Source organism: Macaca mulatta, chromosome 14 (assembly GCF_049350105.2).
Source record: "Macaca mulatta isolate MMU2019108-1 chromosome 14, T2T-MMU8v2.0, whole genome shotgun sequence".
NCBI lineage: Eukaryota > Metazoa > Chordata > Mammalia > Primates > Cercopithecidae > Macaca > Macaca mulatta.
In genome coordinates this window covers 71,958,047-71,984,272 of record NC_133419.1, presented here as the reverse complement: position 1 = coordinate 71,984,272, position 26,226 = coordinate 71,958,047, and the positions used below count along the sequence as shown (strand labels likewise).

Here is a 26,226-nt window from a genome sequence, read left to right as displayed (position 1 = left end):
TTTAATTATTTAGAGACAGGATCTCACTCTGTCTCCCAGGCTGGATTATAGTGACCTGATCTTGACTTATTGCAGCCTTGACCTCCTGGGCTCAGGTGATTCCTCACCTCAGCCTCAGCCTTGGGTAGCTGGGACTACAGGTGCATGCCACCATGCCTGGCTAATTTTTATATTTTTTGTAGAGATGCGGTTTTGCCATGTTGTGTAGGCTGGAGGTTTGTGCTTTAGAAGACCATTCTAGCTTCTGAGTGGAGAACAGCTTTAAGGGCAGGGGCAAGACTAGGGTATAAGGAGGCTAGTGCAGTAGCTCATGCTACTGGGGGAACCAGAGCTAAGATGCATACTGTGAGGATAGAGAGGAGGGATGGAGTCCAGAGAGGTGTAGAAAGTGGGATTGACAGCAATTGGAGTTTTTGTGCAGTTGGCATGGGGCGGGGGACAGTAGGGTAGCTAGAGAAGGCATCTATAATGTGGGGGGACTTTTACCTGAGGCCAAAGGAATGAATCTCATGGTGAAATGTGAGGTGCTGTGAAAGGGGATTTTGGGGAACCCTGTCTTTATACCATATGAGTTTCTGATCTACTGTCCTATCAGAAAGGGCTTATCCTCGTGTCTCTCAGTACTCTTAGCTCTGGGCACATGGGGAAGTTTGGGGTGAGCTGTGTACCTGGTTTTTCATAGCTCCTGATGTTGCTTGTTGCTGGTGCAGTCGGTGAGTGGGGAACTTGTGTGCTGGGAATGGGGCTGGGGGTAGGAGTACATGTACCTGATTATATGTATGTGTCTGTGTGTATGTGTGTGTGTGTGTGTATGTGATGGAAGAGACAGTCCTGGCTCTTAGAATCCCACCCCCATCCGTAATCTGAGAGAAGCTCATTAAGACAGGACCAGCAGCCACAATGCCCTAACTCTCATTTCCTTCTGAGGCCTTCCCCAAACCCTGTATTGTTTCTCCCCAATACCCATTCCCAACAGTGGTCAGGGTTCAGGGCCCTTGAATCCTTTAGGCTCTCCCAGTCAAGCTTTAAATGGTGGTCCTGTTTTCCTTATAGTTGAGATTGGGGAGTAGTTTTCAGAATGAATATTCCAGGAAGCAGAGGCAACACTCTGACTAACCCAACTCGGAGTAACTCAACACAGAAAAATCTAGTAAGGAAACTTGGAGGTTCCTGCCTCTCACCCATAAGCAGACCTTCCCATGCTCTGTGGCCATGTAGGTCACAGCGTTTTTGCATTCTTTACAGGAAATTTTGTCTTCTGAAAACCATCACTTATTGTACTTACTGCATGCCAGATACTGCAGATGTTTTATACATGTTATATTTAGAATTCATATGGCTGGGCATGTTGGCTCACACCTGTAATCCCAGCACCTTGGCAGGCGAATCACTTAAAGTCAGGAGATCAAGACCAGCCTAGCCAACATGGTGAAACCCCATCTCTACTAAAAATACAAAAATTAGAGGCCGGGTGCCTGTAATCCCAGCTACTCGGGAGGCTGAGGCAGGAGAATTGCTTGAACCTGGGAGGTGGAGTTTGCAGTGAGTTGAGGCCACACCACTGCACTCCAGCCTGGGCAACAAGAGTGAAACTCCATGTCAAAAAAAAAAAATTAGCTGGGAGTGGTGGCACCTCTGGTCCCAGCTACTTGGCAGGCTGAGGCACGAGAATCGCTTGAACCTGGGAGGTGGAGGTTGCAATGAGCCGAGATTACGCCAATGTACTCCAGCCTGGGCAACAGAGCGAGACCCTGTCTCAAAAAAATAAATAAATAAAGAGAATTCATAAACACCCTGCAAGGTAGGTGGTGTTATATCTATTTTACCAATGAGGAAATTGGAGCTCAGAGAGGTGAAGTGACTTGCTCAAGGTCACCCAGCTAATAAAGGCAGAGCTGGGGTACAGACTCAGCTTTGTGCAGTTCCTGAGCCTCTATGCTGCCCCCTCACATTACTCAGAGTGCATGTCTGAGCCTGGTCTCAAGCTATGATATCTTAAGCTATGGCTTTGAGGCCAGCATCTTCTCTCCCAGAGCTCTGCATTTAGCTTCCTCTGACAGCGCAGAGGGGAATCCATCTCCTTTTTTGTGGAGGCTGTGAAGCCCCCTGTCTAGTCTTGCCCCAGGCCTACCTGTGGGTTGCCCTGTGAGCTGCCTGCAGCATTGCTCACCTTCTCAGCAGTCTAGCATCTCGTTGAAAGAAAGGAATGATGGTCCTTCAGAACTCCACTTCCAAAGACTATCCCTCCATAGTTAGAGCAAGTTCATTCCCTTGCTGTGTTACTGGGCTCTGGCACTGTGCTGGCCCTCTTTGGAGGTCTGCAAAAGTGCACAGAAAGTGTGGGCAATGGACTAGACATTTCCACAGTTTGGGAATCTTTTAAAAATGCATATTCTTGCTGGGCATGGTAGCACACGCCTGTAATCCCAGCACTTTGGGAGGCCGAGGCAGGCGGATCACCGGTCAGGAGTTCGAGACCAGCCTGCCCAACATGGTGAAACCCCATCTCTACTAAAAACACAACATTACCTGGGCGTGGCAGCAGCTGCCTGTAATCCCAGCTACTCGGGAGGCTGAGGCAGGATAATTGCTTAACCGCAGGAGGCAGAGGTTGCAGGGAGCCAAGATCGTGCCACTGCACTCCAACCTGAGCAACAGAGCGAGACTCCATCTCAAAAAAAAAAAAAAAAAGCATATTCTGGCCTGGCGTGTTGGCTCATGCCTGTAATCCCAACACTTTGAGAGGCCGAGAGCGGTGGATTGTTTGAGTCCAGGAGTTCTAGACCAGCCTGGGCAACATGGCAAAACCCTGTTGCTACTAAAAAACAAAACAAAACAAAACAAAAAAACTCAAAAAATTAGCCAGGCATGGTGGTGGCTACTTGGGAGGCTAAGGTGGGAGAATTACCTGAGCCCAGGAAGTAGAGGCTATAGTGAGCTGAGATCATGCTATGGCACTCCAGCCTGGGCAACCGAAGTGAGACCCTGTGTCCAAAACAAAAACAAAAACAAAACGGCTGGGTACGGTGGCTCACGCCTGTAATCCCAGCACTTAGGGAGGCTGAGGAGGGCAGATCACGAGGTCAGGAGATCGAGACCATCCTGGCTAACACGGTGAAACCTCATCTCTACTAAAAATACAAAAAATTAGCCGGGCGTGGTGGCGGGCGCCTGTAGTCCCAGCTACTCTGGAGGCTGAGGCAGGAGAATGGCGTAAACCCTGGAGGCGGAGGTTGCAGTGAGCTGAGATCACGCCACTGCACTGCAGCCTGGGTGACAGTGCGAGACTCCGTCTCAAAACAAAACAAAACAAAACAAAAAACAGATTCTGGCCAGGTGAGGTGGCTCATGCCTGTAGTCCCAGCACTTTGGGAGGCCAAGGCAGATGGATAGCTTAAACCCAGGAGTTTGAGACCATCATGGGACACATGACGAAACCCTGTCTCTACAAAAATTAGCCTGCTACTCAGGAGGCTGAGGTGAGAGGATCACCTGAGCCCAGGAGGTCAAGGCTGCAGTGAGTCATGATCATGCTACTGCACTCCAGCCTGGGTGACAGAGTGAGACCCTGACTCAAAAAGGGGGAAAACAAAGTGAAAAAATTTAAAAATGCAGATCCTCAGGTTCCAAGCCTTCTGCAATTTCAAACAATTCCCCCAGTGAGGTGTATGGGTAATTAAAGTTTGTGAAGCACTGCTTTAGGCCCTGAAGTCTAAGAAAGCCTCTTCCCATCTTTGGCTTTCCTGTCCCTGTCTAAACCATTGTTCAGTCATCCATCCTTTCACCTCTCAAACAAGGAAGACGCCAGTCCCTGCAGCTGTGTATTATCTCCTCCTTTTTCCTCAGCTTTAAGGACTGAGGCTTCAATAGGAGTTCCAGGCATTGAGAAAGATGGATGGTGGAGATGCACGAGAACATGGTCATTTCCTTAGACTACCCCAGGTTAGGAGCACCCATTTTCTTTTTTCTTTCTTTCTTTCTTTCTCTCTCTTTCTTTCTTTCTTTCCTTTCTTTCTTTCTTTCCTTTCTTTCTTGTCTTTCCTTTCCTTCTTTCCTTTCCTTTCCTTTCTTTCCTTTCTTTTCTTTCATTCCTTTCTTTTCTTTCTTTTCTTTCCTTTTCCTTTTTTCCTTCCTTTCTTTCCTTTCTTTTCTTTCTTTCTCTCTTTCTTTCTCTCTTCCTTTCTCTCTTTCCTTTCTCTCTTTCCTTTCTCTCTTTCCTTTCTTTCCTTTCGAGACAGAGTCTCGCTTTCTCACCCAGGCTGGAGTACAGTGGCGTGATCTCGGTTCACTGCAAGCTCCGGCTCCCGGGTTCATGCCATTCTCCTGCCTCTGTCTCCGAGTAGCTGGGACTACAGGCGCCCACCACCACGCCCGGCTAATTTTTTGTATTTTTAGTAGAGACGGGGTTTCACCGTGTTAGCCAAGATGGTCTCGATCTCCTGACCTTGTGATCCGCCCGCCTCGGCCTCCCAAAGTGTTGGGATTACAGCGTGAGCCACCGCACCCGGCCTTTTTTTTTTTTTTTTTAGTAGGGATAGGGTGTCGCCGTGTTGGCCAGGCTGGTCTTTAACTCCTGACCTCAGGTGATCCACCCATCTTGGCCTCCCAAAGTGCTGGGATTACAGGTGTGAGCCATCATGCCCAGCCTACCCACTTTCTTAATCATGATCAGAGCAGGGCTGCCATTCTACCACCTTGGCACACCTGCCTAGAGGAATCAATGGCGCTGGGAGCAGACTGAGCAACATCTTAGCTGACCAGTGAATCCAGCACTTTTCTAAGGAAGCTCAGATAGTCTGCGACTCATCCCTGTCCTCTAGAATGAATCTGAGGTCTTGGAACTCACCCAGGGTCTTAGTGGAGGCACAGCTCTGAGCTATGGGTGTAGGGTATCTGAACCCATCTTCACACTGACCAAACACAGGCAGGTTCCAGTCTGCAGGGGAGATGGAGAAGGTCCCACCATGCTCCTGCACAAATCCCAGGATAGCTGGGGAATGAGAATCCAGCACTTTGGGCCTAGGACCTGGAAGGAGAGGTCCCTTGGGAGAGGTGTGGGGACATCTGAAGGAGGACTTCCTGGAAGGGGAGGGACTGGAGCAGAGGCCAGAGTGATTTTGTTAGATGGAGAGAAGGTTCTCCACATGGGCGGGGCTGGCAGAGGCAGATGCCCAGACAGGTCACAACTCTCTAGGTGCCCAATTACCTGCCCTCGGTGAGCTCGGCCATCGGCGGGGAGGTGCCCCAGCGCTACGTGTGGCGTTTCTGCATCGGCCTGCACTCGGCGCCTCGCTTCTTGGTGGCCTTCGCCTACTGGAACCACTACCTCAGCTGCGCCTCCCCGTGTTCCTGCTATCGCCCGCTCTGCCGCCTCAACTTCGGCCTCAATGTCGTGGAGAACCTTGCATTGCTAGTGCTCACTTACGTCTCCTCCTCCGAGGACTTCAGTGGGTGCCCGGATGAGGGAGGAGTGGGGAAGGGTTCCCTGAGGGGAGGGGCCTGCCCCTACCACATTCGGACCCCTCCTACTTAGTGGTGTGGGCACTCCCTGCAATGTGGCTCCCAATCCTCTTTCCCTCTAGCCATCCACGAAAATGCTTTCATTGTGTTCATCGCCTCATCCCTCGGGCATATGCTCCTCACCTGTATTCTCTGGCGGTTGACCAAGAAGCACACAGTAAGTCAGGAGGTACGGTCTATCCCTAGCGGGGGCTCCAAGCAACCCAGAAGAAAATCAAGGACATCTGTCCTCAGGATTTGGGTAATGGTGAGGTGGGAACTAAGTTCTAATGGGAACCCTGGCAGAGGGGTGCTGGGGTTGGGGCTGGGGCTTGGTGACAAACTGAGGGTGGTTGGTCAGAATCTAGGACTAGAGCACTGTGTTTGGGTAGTGTGGGAGACTGGAGAATAGAAGAGATGGAGGCTGCAAATGGGGATAGAATGAGGAGTCGCATCTAGGCGGCAGTGAGTTAGGAACAGTGTCAGGGGACTGTGGTCTGTCATAATTTCAGCGCCCCACATGTGTATATGGGTTTCTTTCCCCACACAGTATTTGGAGGTGGGGTTGGTGGGTGACTCCATGTAACTTTCATACTCCATCCCCCTGAAGTGGAAGGGGCAGGAATACCACTGCTCCTTGGCCCATCACTCCCCCAAGAGGCAGGGACGTCAACATGTTCCTCATTCTTGCTGCCCCTGCCTGTGCTCCCTTCCATGACCACTAGTGGGAGCCAAGGGAGATAAGGCCCAGCCTTAGGAGCTAGAGCTGAGAGGGGAGCCCTAGCTCTCATCCCAGCAAGCTGCAGAGTGATCAGACAGCCCATTCCCTAGGATCGGAAGTCCTACAGCTGGAAACAGCGGCTCTTCGTCATCAACTTCGTCTCCTTCTTCTCGGCGCTGGCTGTCTACTTTCGGCACAACATGTATTGTGAGGCTGGAGGTGAGGTCAGGATAGGATCCACAGGCAGTCATGAGTGGCTTCAGGGCAGCAGTGATGTTTTTGATAATGGGCAATGGTCTTGGGGACTGACTGCCATTGTGTTCTCTGTGGCAGACTAATGGTGGTGTGATTTATCAAGAGGCCCCTGAGGGGGTAGCAGGAAGTTCATCATGCCCTGTTCCTTGTGTCCTCACAACAGTGTACACCATCTTTGCCATCCTGGAGTACACTGTTGTCCTAACCAACATGGCGTTCCACATGACGGCCTGGTGGGACTTCGGGAACAAGGAGCTGCTCATAACCTCTCAGCCTGAGGAAAAGCGATTCTGAACCCTTCAGTCCTGCTTGGGAGGAGGAAGCCCACTGCCCAGAAACAAGAAACAAGATACCATTCTGGCCTTCCCCACCCTACATCCTCTCTTGGCCTTACTGAAGATGGGGGAAGGGTAAGAAGGAAGGGCATAGGCCAAGGCTCACCCCAGTGCTGCTGGCTTCTCCTCTCCACCCCTCATATGGGCATGGGGTCCTCAAGCAACATCACCTTTACCTGAGAGGCCCCAAGAAGCTGAGCTGGCAGAGAGCTCCACCATTTGGTGCTAAAAAAACGTCCTGAGGTTCATGACCACCACCCACTTTCTGGCCTTTACATAGTCATCTTTCACTGAGGTCAGGAGCCCCTGAGCAGTTGCTGCTCCCTGACAACCACAGCCATTTCTCTCCACGGGGTCATTCACAGGACTAATGTATTTCATGATCTACTGTGCACATCCAGGCCTGTGGCCACAGTCCCCTGCTAAAGCTGCTCAGGTGTTCTAGTCCTGACTTCACCTTTTTGATGTGGTGTGCGCCCTATGGTATGTACCCTTCCCTATCTGAGCCTCAGTGTGTCCATGTGTCTGATGGGGGATGGGTGGGCTGTATGATTTCCAAGGGCTCTACTCAGAACCACTCAGTGGTTCTGATGTCATTGGGTGGAGGTGGTGTTTTGTACCTAAAGGATGACCTGCTCCAGAAACAGCACCAGCACACCATGTGTTTTCTTCTCTCTTCTGAAAGTTCTGGCTTATAGACCCCTCCCCTCCTTTGCAAAGGTATGGGATAGAGGGGTCAGATGCAGATTTCTACTGTAAAATGGGCTCTCTGGTATCTCCTGTCTTCCCTACTGCTCCAAACCCTAAATTTTGGTTGTATGTTTTGTTTTAAAGGAAAATAAATTTTTGGGGGGGGCCAACAGTCGCTTAGGCTTGCCAGTCTTGGGGCTCATCTTGTTTGATAGGAACTGGGAGAGAAACAGGCTCAAGAGTGGGGAGGGAGTAAGTCCATGGCAGGGTATGACTCCTAGCAGCATCCCCCCAATCCCCCTTAGGTCTGGAGTCTCCTAAGGCTGGTCTAAGCCTCTGTTTTGGTGAGCAGGAGTGACTGAGCTATCTGTAATGATTCTAGGACTGCAAGCTAGGATACCTGGAAGTCTTCAGTTGAGGCAGAGACCTGGGTTCAAACTCCAACTCCTGTTAAAGCACTGTCCTCTTGGTGATGTGAGGTACAGCTTTCAGATGCATGACTGTGAGAGCATCTGCCTTTAGGCTAATGGCTCTCAACCTCTCCCTTTCTGAGTCCTAAGATCAGGAAGTCTTTCCTCAAGTTTTGTGTCTGAGTCCACTATAGCATCTGTGACTGGGCCCCAGAGCAAGACTGCCCCCTCCAAGGGAGCCTAGAGCTTTGTTAGGGAAATTGGGGGGTGAGGGGACCACAATGAAGCCTATTGTCTACTAGAAAAAACAAAAGGCTCCCAGTCTCTGGGGAGCCCTAGCCCATGCCCACCCGCTAATGCCCAGCACACAGGGAGGAGCCGGGGCCACTGGAGACAGGAGGTTTTATTGATGCTGATGGGGGTAGGAAAGGCCCCCAGAAGCATGGGGGCTGAGTCAGTCAGCAAATGCGTAAGGCCTGGGCACAGAGGAGCAGGTTAGGGCACATTCACCTTCTCAGGATTCTGTGGCTCCCTCACTGGAGAAGGGAGAGAGCATCTTGGGGGTGCAATTCCAAGAACAGCGAGGGCAGAGGTTAGAGATGGCTGAGAGCCCCTAACCTGAGGAGGCACCACAATAGGCAGCAACAACTGTGTGGAAAGCTAGATGAACTGGTCAGTAGCGGAAAATGGGAGGGGGCACTGGTTGGCCTCTTGGGGAGGGGTCCAACCTTGGCTTGGATGAGCTCATGAGAATACCCGGTGTTCCCAAGCAGAGCGGGGCAGAGCCCAAAGCCCCTTTCTCTGCAGGCCTCCTTAAGAAGAAAAAGGCACTCAGAGAAAAAGGCATTCAGGGAGCCCCCTGGAAAGGGGTGCCAGAATTAGTCCTTAAGGCACAGCTGGGGCGGACAAGGCACCAAGGCACAACTGGTGGGGGAGGGCAGGGGCAGCCTCCAAGCCGAGTGCCAGGGTCACAAGAGGACGCAGGACCGTCCCCGCTTGATCGGAGTGGGGTTGAGCACAGCCCGGACAGCCTCGGCGAACACTTCCTTGACACCATCCTGTTGCAGGGCTGAGCATTCGAGGTAGCGCACAGCGTGGATCTGCTTGGCCAGTGCCTGGCCCTGCTGCGGTGTGATGGGCGCCTGGCCCTGCTCCTTGAGGCGCCGTAGAGTGTCAGGCTGGGCTCTCAGGTCCTTCTTGGTGCCCACCAGCAGGATGGGCACATCAGGGCAGTGGTGGCACACCTCTGGATGCCACTTGTGTCGCACGTTCTCATAGGAAGGTGGACTGGCAATGGAGAAACAGATGACAAAGACGTTGGTCTGAGGGTAGGAGAGTGTGCGGAGGCGGTCATACTCCTCCTGGCCCGCAGTGTCCCACAGGTTCAGGTTCACTGTGCGCCCGTCAACTGCGCTCTGCGCGCTGTAATTGTCGAACACGGTGGGGATGTACTCTTTGGGGAAAGCGTTAGTTGTGTAGCAGATGAGCAGGCACGTCTTGCCCACAGCCCCATCACCCACCACCACGCACTTGATGCTCTGCATCGTGGGTGCAGTTGCTGTAGTGGAGGCAGTGCCTCCTCTCTCTTCTGGACCTCTCTGGCTGCAGTGACCTGTGGACGGATGAAAGGGGACATTCTTGGTTAGGGAGGCCTCTGCCTACTGGGAAGAAAAGATAAGGGCACACAAAGGGAAACCGGCTCCTGTTCCCTTAACCTGACACTATCCCAAAGTCCCACCAAGACAGTCATCAGAAAGATACACAATGAAAGGCCCTGAGACCGAGCAAAGATGCAGTATAATGTTGTAGAAAGCACATAAGCTCTGGCGCCAGATAAACTAAGGTCAAATCTTGGTTTTGCATTTCCTAGCTGTGTAACCCTGAACAAATTGCTTAACCTCTCTATGCCTAAGTTTTCTTACCAGTAAAATGAGGATAAAATAATATCTACCTCATTGAGTCATTATAAGGATTATATAATACACGTAAAGCATTTAAAACAGTGCCTCATCCATAAGTATTAGCTTTTCTTTTTTTTTTTTTAGCCGGAGTCTCGCTCTGTCACCCAGGCTGGAGTGCAGTGGTGCGATGTCTGCTCACTGCAACCTCCGCCACCTGGGTTCACGCCATTCTGCCTCAGCCTCTCGAGTAGCTGGGACTACAGGCGCCCACCACCACACCCAGCTAATTTTTTGTATTTTTAGTAGAGACGGGGTTTTACCGAGTTAGCCAGGATGGTCTTGATCTCCTGACCTTGTGATCCGCCTGCCTTGGTCTCCCAAAGTGCTGGGATTACAGGTGTGAGCCACCACGCCTGGCCAGTATTAGCTATTTTCCAGGCTATACAGACACAAAAGGAGAGTGCACAAATTTAGGGATCCACTAGATCCTCAACTAAATATGGACACTTTCCACCAGGAGACTGGAAAGGGTTCTGGCACAGGACAGCTGTTCCAGGTCACTCTGTGATGCAGCCATAGGTAGAACCTCTCTCAACTCAGGGCCCACCCTGCCCTCTCCAAACCTAGTATCTTGGCTACTGAGTACAAACCAAAAGGCACAGTAAGAAACCTGCTGAGTAAGGGGCTCAATTCTTCAGAGAGCTGCCCTATCCCAATCCAGGGTATTCTGGCAAGGGGGAAATCTGTTTTTTTTTTTTTTTTTTTTTTTTTGAGATGGAGTTTCTCTGTCGCCCAGAGAAAGCTTTTCTTTTTTTTTTTTTAGCCGGAGTCTCGCTCTGTCACCCAGGCTGGAGTGCAGTGGCGCGATCTCAGCTCACTGCAACCTTCACCTCCCAGGTTCAAGTGTCTCCTGCCTCAGCCTCCCGAGTGGCCGGGACTACAGGCACACGCCACTGCATCCAGCTAATTTTTATATTTTTAGTAGAGATGGAGTTTCGCCATGTTAGCCATGCTGGTCTCAAGCTCCTGACTTCAGGTGATCCACCTGCCTCGGGCTCCCAGAATGGTGGGATTACAGGCGTGAGCCACCGCACCTGGCCACCCCATCATTCTTATAAGTACTGAAAACCCTATCTGGCCATGCGCACTCTGGTTGCCAATTCAGTACAGCAAATTCAATGCAAGGGATTACTGGAGATTCAGTTGAACCTGGGATTTGGACTGGGGTCTGGGTATGTTATGATGAATGAGGTAGAGGCTGAGGCTCCCAGACGTTAGTATCTTCTCTCAAGGTCCTTGGTGGGGTGGAGCAAATCTTTTATTTTTGGAGATGGAGTCTCGCTCTGTTGCCCAGGCTGGAGTGCAGTGGCACAATCTTGGCTCACTGCAACCTCTGCGTCCTGGGTTCAAGTGATTCTCCTGCCTCACCTTCCTGAGTAGCTGGGATTATAGGCACCTGCCACCACGCCTGGCTAATTTTTGTATTTTTAGCAGAGATGGGGTTTCACCATGTTGGTCAGGTTGGTCTTGAACTCCTGACCTTGTGATCCGCCCGCCTTGGCCTCCCAAAGTGCTGGGATTACAGGCATGAGCCACCATGCCCAGCCTGGAGCAAATCTTTCAAGCCCAACTAGGAAGGATGAAGTCAAGAGTAAGACAAAAACTTGACTTTCCCCTCAATCTTCTGTCCATTTCCTGAGACCCTGGCATGTGCCTCTGAAAGATTTTAGAGCCTTCCAGACTCTTGGGTAGAAAATACCATCATTAAGAACATAGATGCTAGATTAAGACTGGCAGGGATTCTAATCACAGTTCCACCAACTAGTTATATGTGATCTTGGCAATATATTTGTTCCCCAAGCCTCAATTTTCTCATCTGTAAAATGGGGATAATCTTGCCTATTGCACTACAATTGCTCAGAATATGAAATGAGGCCAGGCACAGTGTAATCCTAGCACTTTGGGAGAACGAGGCAGGTAGATCAATTGAGCCCAGGAGTTTGAGACTAGCCTGGGCAACATGGCAAAACCGTGACTCTACAAAAAATGAAAAAATTATCAGGGTGTGGTGGTACACGCCTGTTGTCCCAGCTACTTGGGAGGCTGAGGTGGGAGCATCACTTGATTGCAGGGTGGTCAAGCCTGCAGTGGGCTATGTTCATACCACTGCACTCCAGCCTGTGCGACAGGGCAAGACCCTGTCTCAAAAAAAAAAAAAAAAGTAAGAGTTAATAATGTATAGAAGGTGTCCAGCATGAGGTATGGCACATAGCAAGTGCCCAATAAATGGGCTGCTGTATTTATTAGTGGGGTAAGTATGAGGAGTCCCAGCTCCAGCCAACATCTGGTCACCTCTGCAGGTCATAGGGCCTTGGGGTGAGGAACTGCTTTTCTGAGTTCTGAAGCAAAGCTTCCAGAAACCCTGCGATTATTTACACTGCTATGGCAAGGGTCCTTCTCTCATCAGCTACTTTTTGGCCATGGGGGACTCTTGGTGGTCAATATGTGACTTCCTTTCCCTGACTGTCTCCCACAACCAGGGCCTGCTCCCTGAGAGGGGGCAGCCCTGTTTTAAACACAACCAAATCCCTGAGTATTCCTTATCCCTGGCTCCACCCAAGCACCAACACCACTAGCCCATTTTCTCCATTTCACTTGCTATACTGCAAGGCTGCACCCTGGTCTGGGAACCCCTTACCCCTGCAGCCTGAGCTCTCACCACTGGTTCAGAAGCTTCAAAAATCAATGACAAGTGGAGAAGAAAATCCCCACTGGGAAGTGGAAAAGAAACTTTCGTGGTATGGGGGATGCAAAGGACCCAGGGCTTGGTCCCAGCTCCCTCCCAGGGTACAGTTTCCCTTGGAATCAGCTGGGAAAGAAATGATTTCACTTTATGAAGTTGTGTCTCTGGTTCACATGAAAAAATATTTCCATCCTATTTGCATGAATGAGTGTGTGTGTGTGCGTGTGCACATGTATGTGCATGTAACCTCAGGACATTCAGCTAGAGACCCTCAGAGTGTGGGTCAGGGAAGGGCATAAGGACCCTCTAGGTCAGTGGAGAGTCGAATAGAGACTTCAGACTGGAAGTTGAGAGACCTAAGTTCTAACCCCAGTTGTGCTGACTCACTACAACCAAGCTTGAGGCATTTACGCTTGCTGGGCCTCAGTTTTCCTATCCAGGAATTGGAGATTACAATGGTTGTTACAAGAGCACTAGGTAGATGAACTAAGACTTAAAGCTCCTTGGAGGCAGGTGGCATTACTTGTGCCCAATGGATTATGTGGGAAGCCCTGACATTCAAAGCAGAACTCCTGGGCCTGCAATCTTCAGTTCCACACAGAGCAGGGGAGTGGGTGTTGACAGTCTGACTGAAAAGCCCAGCGCTGGGCTGGCCCAGGCAGGAAGACAAGGAGGGAACTCTGGCTGGCTCTCACAAGGCCCAAGAAACTGGAAGTACAGCTCTCTAAGGAGGTGGTTATCAACTAGCAATCAGTAAATTAGCTCTCAAAGGAGAGGGGAAAGGACAGGGTAGCTTCTGGGCTGGGAAGGGAACAGGGACTGACACTGGAAAAGGATGATGAGTATGGTACTATCCAGAAACAAGCAGAGCAAAGGCAGTGTGGAATAGGGCCAAGAGTACTGGATACCTGACTCTGATATCTTGAGTTTATCTGCTGACCTTGACCCTTGATTTAAAAAAAAAAAGCCCCCATATGGTATAAGCCTTTATAGATTGCATATTATTATGTCATTTGACCTTTATAACAACCTGTCAGTACTATTCCTATTTTACAGATGAGGAAACAAATTCAGAGCAGTAAAAGTAACTCTACATCACACAGCTAGTTAGTATGGCAGCCAGAACACAAACCCAGTTTTGTGACCCAAAGCCCTGTGTTTTCCACGGTGCATCTTACAGTCTTCAAGTTACCCCTTACCAGCTAACTGTGTGACCTTGATCAGGTAAGTTACTGCCCTTCTTGGAGCCTCCGTTTCTTCATCTATACAGTAGAAGTAATAGTAGCAGCCCTCCCAGCCTCACGGGCAGCATCAAGGAACCTGACCATGGGAATGAATACGCTTTGTAAACTGAAGTGTTGTGCACACAGGAGGTGACAGGAGCAAAGCATTTCATCCCAGAAGGCAGGAAGCACTGAGTATGCCTGTGTCTGTGGTGGGGGATCAGCCCAGTCCTCCTTACTCAGGTCTAGTTCAGACCTTTATCCTTTCTCCCAAAACAACTCTTCTTTCTGAAATCCTTTGGCCTGAACTGGGTTGAATTAAGTTCCCATAGCCCATTTCAGGAGGGCATATGCTAAAAGGTAGAGTCTAAACTGCGCCAAATAGGAAGAAGGGATGTCAGCGCTGCAGGTGGCCAAACCAGGAGTGTGACCTACCTGGAGCGGGGTTCAACGATGACTTATTCACTAAGTGGCTTTTTCAAAAAAAATCATTAAGCCTAGCTCAGTGGTGCACCTGCAGTCCCAGCTACTAGGGAGGCTGAGCCCAGGAGTGAAGGGTTGTAGTGTGCTACACTAGTCAAGGTTATTGTCCTTGTGAGTAGCCACTGCACTCCAGCCTGAGCAACGCAGCAAGACCCCATGTCTCAAAAAAAAAAAAAAGTTATTTAGTAAATCAGTGGTTGCCGATCTGTTTTGATTTTTCTTTTGGAGACAAAAGCCTGTTGCCCAGGCTGGAATACAGTGGTGCCATCACAGCTCACTTTAGTCTCAACCTCCCAGGCTCAAGGCATCCTACCTCAGCCTCCTGAGTAGCTGGGACTACAGGCAGGCACCACCACACCTGGCTAATTTTTGTATTTTTTACTTATTTTTTGTTTGTTTGTAGAGACAGGGTCTTGCTATGTTGCCCAGGCTGGTCTTGAACTCCTGATCTCAAGTGATCCTCCTGACTAGGCCTCCCAAAGTGCTGGGATTACAGGTGTGCGTCACCACGCCTGGCCAGATCTGTATATTATTAGATAAATTACAATGACTTATTCTGGCTTTTTAGTCCCAATTCAGATCATGCCTGGTCCCTCATATTGTCATTTAGAGTTCTTCACAATTTGGTAAGGGGTATTAGAGTTATATAGACTTGGGTATGAATCCTAGTTCTGCCTCTTACCAGTTCTGTGACCCTGAGCTTATGATGATTTGCCTCTCTAAGCTTCAATTTCCTTATCTTTCAAATGCAGCAGCAACGTATGGTACCTACCACATAGCAGTGTTACAAGGACTAAGTGCATTAATGTATAATATGTACACAATCTAGGTACTTTGCAAGTGTGAGTTCCCAGTTCCCTGTTCCAGAGGGATTTTCAATGTCCTCTGCAAACAAGTCAGGATCATTCTTGCCTCTGAACTTTTACTCTTGTTTTTCCCTCCGCTACTATTCCCTCTCCCTTCTCTAATCTTCCTTATTCCTTAAAGCCTAACTTAAGTTTCATAGTTCCATAAGGTTACTGAATTCTTCTTTGGCTATCCGTTGCATGGCCACCTGTCACCCAGGCTGGAGTGCAGTGTCGCGATCTCAGCTCACTGCAACCTCCACCTCCCAGGTTCAAGCGATTCTCCTGCCTCAGCCTCCTGAGTAACTGGGATTACATGCACGTGCCATCATGCCCAGCTAATTTTTGTATTTTTAGTAGAGACAGGGTTTCATCATGTTGGCCAGGCTGGTCTCGAACACCTGGCCTCAAGTGATCCACCTGCCTTGGCCTCTAAAAGCGCTGGGATTACAGGAGTGAGCCACCACACCCATGGCCCCCCTTTTAATCCTGCTTTGGCTCTGTGTGATTCTCCTTTTCCAACAGTCATACGTAAGTTTCCCAGCTGTGGATGCCCTTCAGTCTGAAGTCTTGGCTTCTCTGGACTAAATGACAAAAAAAAAAAACCTCTAAGTATAGGGCTAGGCACACAGGACTGTACAACCATTGCCTTTTGATCTGCTTGTGCCAGCACTCATTACTGAGATATGGAGACACCTCTCTGAAGCCCAGTATCGGACACTCCCTGCCCACCCCACAACAGACAAGACTGCAATGCTGAATCTTATCGGACAGCAATGACAGGCAAAAGCTATGCCTGAAATAGGCAAAAACCTCTCTTCCCAGTACCAGCTTGACCTGGCTCTGGCAGGGAGTATAACCCATGGGGGTCTAACCCTGTCTGAGTGTGGTCCCTGGAGCCCGGCTTGGGGTGTGGCCCAGGCAGGCCCAGAATGGGGGAGGGAAAGGAAGTAGCTTGATTGCCAGATCTCTGTGGCTGTTACAGCAGGGGAAGTGTCCCAACTGGGAGTGGGGGAGGGGAGGAACGGGCTCTTAAGAGATAGGCGAGTATGGAGGTGATGGGAACTTACCTCAGCCTTCTATAACCTGCCTCCCTAACATGGGGCTCCCTTTCTGCAGCCCTCCCTGAACCTCATTATAACTACAATCCATCTCTGGCCATTCCAATCCTGATCCTCTACAAAGGGGCCTCCATATTCTCTTCCCTAAAATACATCAAGTAGTAATATGGAACCATGCACCATTGCCGCCTTTTCGAGGAAAGCGTAAATTATCCAAGTCAGAAGTGACTTATCCTATCCAAAGTCTGGCTGTCTCTCACAGGCATGGAGAGGCTGATGTGAATCTTATCTCTTGTTATTAGACTGGGAGTGTCTAGAGGGCAAGGTCCTGGTTGACTGGACCTTGCTGAGCACCCTAAGCTGAGCACAGCATGTAGTAGCTGTCAGTAAATAACTGAATGAACTCGATGCAATCATGTCTTTGCATGTGGGAGTTCCTCTTCCTGGAATGCAACTCACCCCCCTTCAGATCCTTCCTGTCCTTCAGGCCCAGTACTGTTCCCCAGCTTCTCCAGGACATCACAGCAACCCCCTCTCCTGCCTTACCTTTCCCAGCACTGACTGTACTCTTCATCGTGCTGAACTAACTGGATGCTTCAGGGGGAGGGTAGTCTGACCTTCTGTTTATTTCCAGAAACCCAGGGAAGGGCTGAGCAAAAGCTGTAGAATGACATACCCCTCCTCCCCCATCAATCCACAGACTCTGATGCTGGGAACAAGGAAGAACCTCTATGACCAGAAGACACAAGACAAAAGTAACCAACTTCTTTCTCACTCACCCTGAAGAGCTCCAAGTTGGGATAATAAACACATAAGCTATACCGTCTTGTCTTCAACTGGAAGGGTGAGAGGTGAAGCTGGCAGATCTAGCTTAGAGATGATGAGAAAGATGGGAAGGAAAAGTGGTCCTGACAGGCTACAGACTGGGAATATCTGAGGACCCTTGGTCAAAGACAAGGCAAGGGGCAGGGGCACTGTTGGAAAGACTTCTGAAGCTCTACAAGTTTGTTTGTTTGTTTGTTTTGAAGGGAGGAATAGAGGAGAGGTGATATAAAGAGGCTCAAAGGGGCTGCAGCTGGCTGCAGCTGGGCTGGGAGGAGGAAGCTGGGGGGACATGAGGTCAGTGTGGGGCTGGGACCAGGCCAAGGGCTGAGTTTCTTCCCTTTCTCCCCATCAGCAGGGAAGAACCCAAGAGAGCCCAGTTCCTAGCCTTAAAAAAAAAAAAAAAAAAATTCCCCTGGGTGCTGTGGCTCACGCCTGTAATCCCAGTACTTTGGGAGTCAAGGCAGGCAGATCGCTTGAGATCAGGAGTTCGAAACCAGCCTGCCCAACATGGTGGAACCCCATCTCTACTAAAAATACAAAAATTAGCCGGGTGTGGTGGTGGGTGACTGTAATCCCAGCTACTCGGAAGGCTGAGGGAGAATCACTTGAACCCAGCAGGCAGAGGTTGCAGTGAGCAGAGATAATGCCACTGCATTCCAGCCTGGGCAACAGAGCAAGACTCCGTCTCAAAAAAAAAAAAAAAAAAGAAAAAAAAAAATCCATGCTGGAGGACTCTCCACCTCTTGCCATTCATCCTTCAGCCCCTGGAGAGGATCCTACACTGCAGCAGGGAAGGAAAGAAGAGTTGATGCCACCCACTAGGAAATGAGACAGTGGTAGCTGGGAAGTCTGAGGGGCAGTCCAGGACCCTTTCACTAAGTCCTAGTTCCCAACCTTCTTCCTTCATTGTCCCAGCACCCCAAGTGTTCCATAAAAGGTGAGCCTCAGCTGGGCACGTGGCTCACGTCTGTAATCCCAGCACTTTGGGAGGCTGAGGCTGGCGGATCACTTGAGGTCAGGAATTTGAGACCAGCCTGGCCAGCATGGTGAAACCCCATCTCTACTAAAAATACAAAAAAAATTAGCCGGGCCTAGTGGCACATGCCTGCAGTTCCAGCTACCTGGGAGGCTGATGCAGGAGAACGACTTGAACCTAGGAGGTGGAGGTTGCAGTGAGCCGAGATCGTGCCATTGCACTCCAGCCTGGGTGACAGGGCAAGACTCCATCTCAAAAAAAAAAAAAAAAAAAAAAAAAAAGGTGAGCCTCAGGACCAGGACGGCTCTGGCTGGGGGAGCCACGGAAGCTGCCCCCTCCCCCACACAGCACAGAGGAAGGGTGCACACTGGCTTCCTCCTCCCCGCCTAGCAGCAGCTCAGCAGTCCCTGGGCCCCACCAAAGGCCTGTGAAGTGGCACTTCCTTTGCCTTTGCTAATTTCACATGAGGCTGTACAGAAGTGCCATCCTCCCAATCCTGGCACCCCCACCTGAAAATACCCACAGAGAGACCCAGGGCTACCCAGTCCCTTTAGCCCCGCCCAAGGCTTGAGGGAGTTTCCACAAGGGAAAATAACATCAGGGAGGAAACTCCGGCATCTATTTTCCACCGTCAGTGAGGCAGAGCTGGAGCAGGAGACAGGGTACTCCATCTTACTACCCCCTGGCAAAATCCCCAACATTCTTTGCCTTCTTATCTCTCAAGCTCTAACAATCCTTGTGCTTGGAGAAAGGGCCACAGTTCTATCCCTGGACAGATATATATGTAGAGACTACTCAGACCTGTCAAATTGAGGCTGATAAGACATGAGGGCCCAGAGTGAGGGGCACTGCTATGAGGAGTCTCTTGGGGGAGGAAGAGTCAGAGCCATGATGTTCACTGTCCCCTTTGGAGGTACTGATATGCAACTCCTTAATGCTGAAATGGAGCCAAGAGAAACCAAGTTGACCAGGATTATATACAGTTGGTAGCAAATCTAGGACAAGGATCGGGTCTTCTAACCTCCATCCTTATGCTACTTCTACAAAGGAGAGAAGGTGAGGATTCTAACTCCAGCCTGAGAATGGACCAACCATCTCTTTAACCTCATTCAGGACAACCCCACCATAGTTTATTCCTTCAGAAAATGGACCAAAGGGTGGGTTGACTTACATCTGAGCCCTTTTTGCTTCTAAGTTCCCAGGCCCTCATGCCTAGCCCATCCTGGTGCATTCATGATTTAGAACTGACATTACTCAACAGTCAGCCACTCTGGCCCTGCCCTAGCTGAGAAGCTCCTCCTCTGGCCTCTAGCTCCTGGAGAGATGCCCTCCCCCCATATGAAATGAGGACAAAAGAGGAAGCTGGACCCTGGACAGGAAAACCAGTCTGATCTGGGGAGGTGGCCCAGGCTTTGTCTTTGGTTTCCCTCCTCAGCTCTTCTCACGGACCCCTACTGACCTCACTGCTAATGGGTCTACAATATATAGAAGGAGTCTTCAGTGTGGGCCTGAGCCCCCTTCTTCACGTCACAACCTTGACATGTTTAGCCAAGACTTTAGTGGCAGCCTCCTAGGTTGTAGCCACCACCTCCCTTCACCCCCCAATATTTTCCCATTAAAATCTCTCCCGCCCTGGTCACATTTTTTCCAACAATGCCTTTTTTGCAATTAGCTCAAACTTCCAATGGGACCAGATCTCACCTGGGAGAATCCCTGTCTCACCCATCTTGTCTTTACCATCAGAGCCCTGTGGGTTTGCTCAGTTACGCAGAATACTAAAGTGACTACTGGTTTGCCAGCCTAGAAATTGGGACTCCTGGGGTTTTTATTAAGCTGTGATGCTGGGAAAGTGCCTTGTATGCACATCCTTCTCTAAACTGGGCTTTTATGTAGGTCCCTGGGATTTCTTCCCGCAGCCACACTTCTGTACCTCCAAGAAATGCAAAGAAAGACAGGTGGGTGGAAGGGAAGGATGGGAAGAAGAACAATTCATGGGAGAGGGACGACTGTGACATGGGAAGATGACAGAATGGGGAACAGGGAGAGCCCTTAAATTTAGCTGTAGCACTTAACTCCCCTCTACTTCTCTTTTTTTTCTAGTGGAGAGAAATGAATACAGATGACTGGAGGAGGTAGATAGAAGCAAGATCCTCAGCATGCACCCCAAAAGCTTGAGGAAGGAGCTCTAGAGTGGAAACAACAAGAGCTTCCATAGCCAGGATGGACTGAAGTTAAATTTGGGAGGAATTCCGGAGAAGGAATAGGGTCCTAGGTGAGATGGGGAATATTAAGGATGCCTGAAGGCAGAGGGGTCAGTAGAACTCCAGAGGGCTTCCTGGTCACTAAGGCCCTGATGCAGACCAGGGCATCTGGGTACCCGGCCTAGGCAGGCCCCGGAAGGCAGCAGGAAAGGAGCAGACACCTTTGCCTCAACCGCTTCTTAATTCAAAACTAAAACAGTTAAGTTCGAAGTTAGACCAGCTGCAGTCTTTCCTCCAGAATCCTGCCTTTGCCTCCTCCCTTTATTTCCATCACACCCAAGTTGGTCCCATTCTTTCCACCAGGTGATGCTGGAACTAGTAGGTAATGGAGTCAGGGACCTTCAGGCTGTCTCCCGGCTTCCAGGCCTGGCCCCTTGGTCAAGCACCACAGGTTGGGGTGATTTTGATTTCCCAGGGCCTCTCTTACCAGTCTTATTCCTGTTACCCTACCCTGACTGCTACAGACTGCTTGCTTCCTCCTGCCTAACCACAACCTCACTCACTGCAGGTTCCCTTCATTTTGCTGGTTTCCCCTTGGGCCCTCTCAAGGCTGAGGGCAGTTATTTTGTCTGTAGGAGATAAAGATGTAGACACACAGACACTCTTTCTCTCTCTCGCGCGCGCGCGCGCACACACACACGCTTTCCAGCTCTTTAATCCATCTCTATCACCGGGAGGCTGCAGTCTGCCTCTCCAAGCTAGGGAGGTTTGAAAAGACTCTGGAACTCACTAAGTCTTCAACAACAGATCCTGATTCCAAAGCTGGAGATAAGTGGGTGGGAGAGAAGGATACAGAGAGGGTGACAGGCTGAAGGTTCAAGAGGAATGAGGGGTGATGGAAAACGCAAGGAGGTGTAAGTGTGTGGGTGCCAGAGCTGGGAAGGGAAGGGATGGGGCAGGTTGCAGAGGACTGAGATGAACATGGGGCCGGGTAGGTGAAGAGAGGTCAAGGCCTAGGTATGACTGCATATTTGGAGGAAAAGAGACTGAAAGGGATGAGAAGAGAGTGATGGCGGATTTCTGGGTAGAAACTAAAGGCGTGGAGGGAGACGATAGGAGCATGTGTATAATTCAGGGACTAAGAATGAAGAGGAACACTAGGAGATGGTTCTCAATCGGCCCCAAAAGACACAACAAAAACTTGTCAGGGACTATCAGTACCTCTGAATGAGAGTCCTTCCACTTCCAGTCACAGGGCAAGACCAAGTTACTCCCAAAAGAGCAAGGCCAGACTCTGGTCAGGTAGGAACAGCGTTCGCTCACTAAATACCTACTGCTTGGCTCCAGGTAAGGTTGGGACTCAGGAAAACAGGCATATAGAGAACAACTGGGATCGGCGGGGCTCCCCCAACCCTAACCCCGGTCCTCCTGAGTGCAGAGGGCCTTCGGGCTGCAGCCCGAGTGTGAGTCTGGATTAGCATGGATCTTCCAGGGAGAGAGCTTTCGGAGGCCCCAGACACCGCCCCTCTAACCCCGACAAGTGTCACAACTGCCAGAGCAGAGGGAGTGACTTTTCCAGCTCAGAAGCCCTCTCCCCTCATGCACTTCTCAACACCCCCCGCAACCTCTGAGGACACCCCACCTGAGTCCTATCTCCCAGCTCTGAGCTTTTCCACTTTAGAGATACTTCTCTTGGAGCCCGGGACCCTCTGACCTCAGGGGTCCCTCTCGGCTCCCGAGAGGCGGTACAGCCGCCGGGAAGCCACCCTCGCCGAGCCTCCACCGGCTCGCAGTGGCCCCGTCCGCGCCCCGCCCGGCCGGCCGCGCCCGCCCTACTTGGACTGAGCCTAGAAGCTCCCGCCCGCGGCCCCCGCCAGCAAACTCATGGGCCGGCGCCCGCGCCCGCGCCGAGTCCTGGGCCGGCCGGGCTCCCGTTCCCCGGACCCCTACCCACCAGCCCCGGCCGGGCCTCACCTGGTGCCCTCCCCGAGGCGGGGGAGCTGGGGGCGGCGGCAGCAGCTCCGGGCTCGAGAAGGAAGTGAGAGCGGGAGGCCGGAGGAAGTGGGGGGGGCGGACCGGCGGGGCGGGGCGGGGTGGGGCGGGGCCCGACCAGGAAGTCTGAGGGCCGGTCTCCCCCTCTTCAGCCCCGGCCCGCCCCCAGCCTCGCCCCCGGCCTAGTCCCGGGCTCGCCACTTTCCCCCTCCCAACCCGCTGCCCCTGCGGCCAGTAAGTCAGGCCTCCCAAGGTCTAGGTCTCTCTGCCTCCTCCTGGCCACCCCACCCCTGGAGGCCCTACTCTAGGCGGTAGGCGTTCCTCCTCCTCCCCCCATCCTGACCTCACCAGCCTCCGCGGGAAGATGCTGAGAAAGGCGCCCCTGGGCCTGGTGCCTTCAGCCAGCCCCGGTGCCTTCAGCCAGCCCCAGGGATAGAGTAGTGGCCGAGGCTGGGGCAGTCCCCACCCCTGCCCTGAGCACTGGGGGAGTGCGAGGTGGTGGTGATTCAGCAGTGGGAAGGCCCCAGACCCCTGGGGAAGGTGGGGAGACTCGTAGGGGAAGAGGCGCTGGCGTCAGCACCCAAGGGAAAGACAAGATCAGCAGAGGCGCAGGCGGAGCCGCGGGGCCCAAAAACAGGATGTCGAGTCGTCGTTCAGCACCGTGCAGCTCCGTGCGGCGTGGCTCTGGGGAGGGGGCGGGGCGAACGGAGGACTTGGGGCTTCCCTCGCCCCCGCGCCCCCTGTTCTGCTGGGGCGCACCCAGGCCTGAGGTCCGGCTTGGGCCCTGGGGACCCGCGGGTGGGCGGGTTCATGGGCGCCCTCTGGTGCTTCAATTCCCTGGAGTTTTGACTTGAGAGTCAACGCCCGGAGCTTTGACTTGAGAATCCATATCCTTCGTTCAGCGCAAACTTTCTGAACGCCTACCACGTGGACAGAGCTCCGTGCTAGGTGCTGTGAAGAAACACGTTTAAGACAGGATCCCTGTCTTCCAGAAGCTTTTCAAATAAGAGGATTGATTCCAGGAATAAATAGCTTAACCTGAGCCTCAAATCTGTCTTTGGTAAAATAGAATAATTATATTTCACCCCATAATTTTGAAGATAACATGAGAATGGGTGTAAAAGACCTGTTGTCAATGCACGTCTCAAACACTAAACAAGTATCTTTTAAAAATATACTCTGAGAACCTGGCACGTGGCATCTGCCTGTAATCACAGAGATGGTGAAACCCTGTCTCTGTAAACACAAACACATATTTTTTGACAGAGTCTCACGATGTCACCCAGGCTGGGGTGCAGTGGCATGATCTCGGCTCACTGCAAATGCTGCCTCCCAGGTTCAAGCGATTCTCCTGCCTCAGCCTTCCGAGTAGCTGGAATTACAGGCGTGCATCACCACACCAGGCTAATTTTTGTATTTTTAGTAGAGATGGGGTTTCACCATGTTGGCCAGGCTGGTCTCAAACTCCTGACCTCAAGTGATCCTCCCACCTTGGCCTCCCGAAGTGCTAGGATTATAGGCGTGAGCCACCGTACCTGGCCAGCTGCATATATATATATTATTTTTTTTTGACATGGAGTCTTGCTCTGTCGCCCAGACTGGAGTGCAGTGGTGCCATTTTGGCTCACTGTAACCTTCGCTTCCCAGTTTCATACAATTCTCCTGCTTCAGTCTCTCGAGTAGCTGGGGTTACAGGTGCACGCCACCACACCCGGCTAATTTTCGTATTTTTAGTAGCCACGGGGTTTCACCTTGTTGGCCAGGCTGGTCTCGAACTACTGATCTCAGTTGTTCCGCCTGCCTCGGCCTCCCAGAGTGCTGGGATTACAGGTGTGAGCCACCATGCCCAGCCTACTTATATTTTTTATAAAAGAAATTTAATAGGAACCACATAAGTAATTTAAAACTGTCTAGTAAAAACTAAAAGGAAACAGGAAAAAAAAAAAAAACTGTCTAGTAATGACATTTCAAAAAAAGTGAAAAGAAACAAATGAAATGAATTTTAACAATATTTGGCTTAGCTCAACATAGCCAAAATATTATCTTTTTTTTGGAGATGGAGTCTCACTCTGTCACCAGGCTGGAGTGCAGTGGCACAGTCTGGGCTCACTGCAACCTCCACCTCCTGGGTTCAAGTGATTCTCCTGCTTCAGCCTCCCAAGTAACCGGGATTACAGGCACGCGCCACCATGCCCGGCTAATTTTTGTATTTTTAGTGGAGATGGGTTTCACCATGTTGGCCAGGCTAGTCTTGAACTCCTGACCTCGTGGTCTGGCCGCCTCGGCCGCCCAAAGTGCCGGGATTACAGGCATGAGCCACCGCGCCCGGCCTCAAAATATTATCTTTTAGCATGGTAATCAACATAAAAAATTATTGGTTATAAAAATTGACTGGATATTTTACATTCTTTTCTTGTACCAAGTCTTTGAAATGTGGTGTGTATTTTATACTTACAATATGTCTCAATTTGACTGGACACATTTCAAGTGGTCAATAGCATGTGTAGCTGGTGGCTACTGTATCACCTTCGAAAACAGATGCTTTATCAGATTCAGGCTGGTGAATGACTATGTGGATGAAGTCTTTCTCAAAGATCCTTCTCTAGAAGCCTCCCCTGACCTGCCAGGCAGTGTTTGGGTCTCTCCTCCTCTTTGGTCCGGTCCCTGTAGCCCTTCAGACAAATTTCTCTCTGTGGAGGATGTGAGAGCAGGAGGGACAAGGGGAAAATCTCATTCCCATCCATACTGCATTGGGACCACTTGGCATTGGGGTGCTTGGCATTTCATGAATAAAGAAAGGATTGTGAGCCCCATATGTGACAGGGTTCAGAGGAAGACCATACGCTAAAGCAGCCTCTATGACACCATTAAAAATTATGTCCCAGAACAAAAGCTTTTTTGTTGTTGTTTATTGTTCTTTTTTTTTTTTGGATGGGAATCTCACTATGTTGCCTAGGCTGTCCTGCAACTCCTGGACTCGAGTCATCCTCCCACCTCAGCCTTTCAAGTAGCTAGGACTACAGGCACACAACACCACATCCAGCTCCAGAGCAAATGTTTTTGACATGTGTTCCTAGAATTCCCTTCCCAGGACTTAAGAGCAGGAAAAATAATGGAGCTATGGACTCTCTCCCCTTCAACCAGAAAAGGTTCACTTTTATCTGATTTATTTGCTGGTATTCTGCATAAAGAGTTTAATTTTAAGTTTCCTGCAAAAAATATTTGAAAATCAATTTAAGGACATATGGTAAGAGTAGGGAGCACATTAGGTGCAGCAGATTGAAAGACTGGATTGGCAGCCTGGGATCAGACTGCGTTTCCTGAGCCTGTAAGTGTCTTGGGCTTGTCTAGTCCTGGTTTAGGAAGGAGAACCTGACCCAGCCTCAAAGATCTCATGGTCTGATGAAGTACAGGACTTTGCATATGAAGCTATCAGAGGAGGAGGCAAGAGCCCAAGGCTGGGCTTTAGAAAACTTTAAGTCTGTCCTGGTGCAGTGGCTCATGCCTGTAATCCCAGCACTTTGGGAGGCTGATGCAGGCAGATCACGGGGTCAGGAGATCGAGACTATCCTGGCCAACACGGTGAAACCCCGTCTCCACTAAAAATACAAAAATTAGCTGGGTGTGATGGTGCATGGCTGTAATCCCAGCTACTTGGGAGGCTGAGGCAGGAGAATCACTTGAACTAGGAGGCAGAGGTTGCAGTGAGCCAAAATCATGCCACTGTACTTCAGCCTGGCAACAAAGCGAGACTCCGTCTCAAAAAAAAAACAAAAAAAACAAAAAAAAAAAACCAAACAAGGCCGGGCGCGGTGGCTCAAGCCTGTAATCCCAGCACTTTGGGAGGCCGAGACGGGTGGATCACGAGGTCAGGAGATTGAGACCATCCTGGCTAACACGGTGAAACCCCATCTCTACTAAAAAATACAAAAAACTAGCCGGGCGAGGTGGCGGGCGCCTGTAGTCCCAGCTACTCGGGAGGCTGAGGCAGGAGAATGGCGTGAACCCGGGAGGCGGAGCTTGCAGTGAGCTGAGATCCCGCCACTGCAGTCCAGCCTGGGCGACA

The 26,226-nt window shown here is 50.8% G+C and overlaps 2 protein-coding genes across 30 annotated transcripts in view; one reads left to right on the top strand and one right to left on the bottom strand.

Annotated features, from left to right (window-relative positions):
* PGAP2 (post-GPI attachment to proteins 2) overlaps nt 1–7,675 on the top strand; it is a 29,815-nt gene extending 22,140 nt beyond the window's left edge. For 11 of the 28 annotated variants that reach the window (XM_077961210.1, XM_077961199.1, XM_077961212.1 and 8 more), the window contains 4 exons: nt 5,195–5,447; nt 5,583–5,689; nt 6,331–6,439; nt 6,639–7,675. In XM_077961210.1, coding sequence (XP_077817336.1) covers nt 5,195–5,447; nt 5,583–5,689; nt 6,331–6,439; nt 6,639–6,769 — 600 coding nt within the window. In that variant the 3' untranslated portion in view covers nt 6,770–7,675. 28 annotated transcript variants of the gene reach the window in all.
* Nucleotides 7,676–8,295: 620 nt separating this feature from the next.
* RHOG (ras homolog family member G) lies at nt 8,296–22,208 on the bottom strand. 2 transcript variants are annotated; one of them, XM_001113619.5, is made up of 2 exons: nt 22,143–22,208; nt 8,296–9,522 (listed from the first exon to the last, which is right to left on the bottom strand). In XM_001113619.5, the coding sequence occupies exon 2, from the start codon at nt 9,452–9,454 to the stop codon at nt 8,879–8,881; it is 576 nt and encodes a 191-aa protein (XP_001113619.1). In that variant the 5' UTR covers nt 9,455–9,522; nt 22,143–22,208; the 3' UTR covers nt 8,296–8,878.
* Nucleotides 22,209–26,226: the final 4,018 nt, after the last annotated feature.

What these genes read in the sequence shown, in the direction of transcription:
- RHOG (XM_001113619.5), bottom strand. Translation starts at nt 9,454, where the DNA reads ATGCAGAGCATCAAGTGCGTGGTGGTGGGTGATGGGGCTGTGGGCAAG.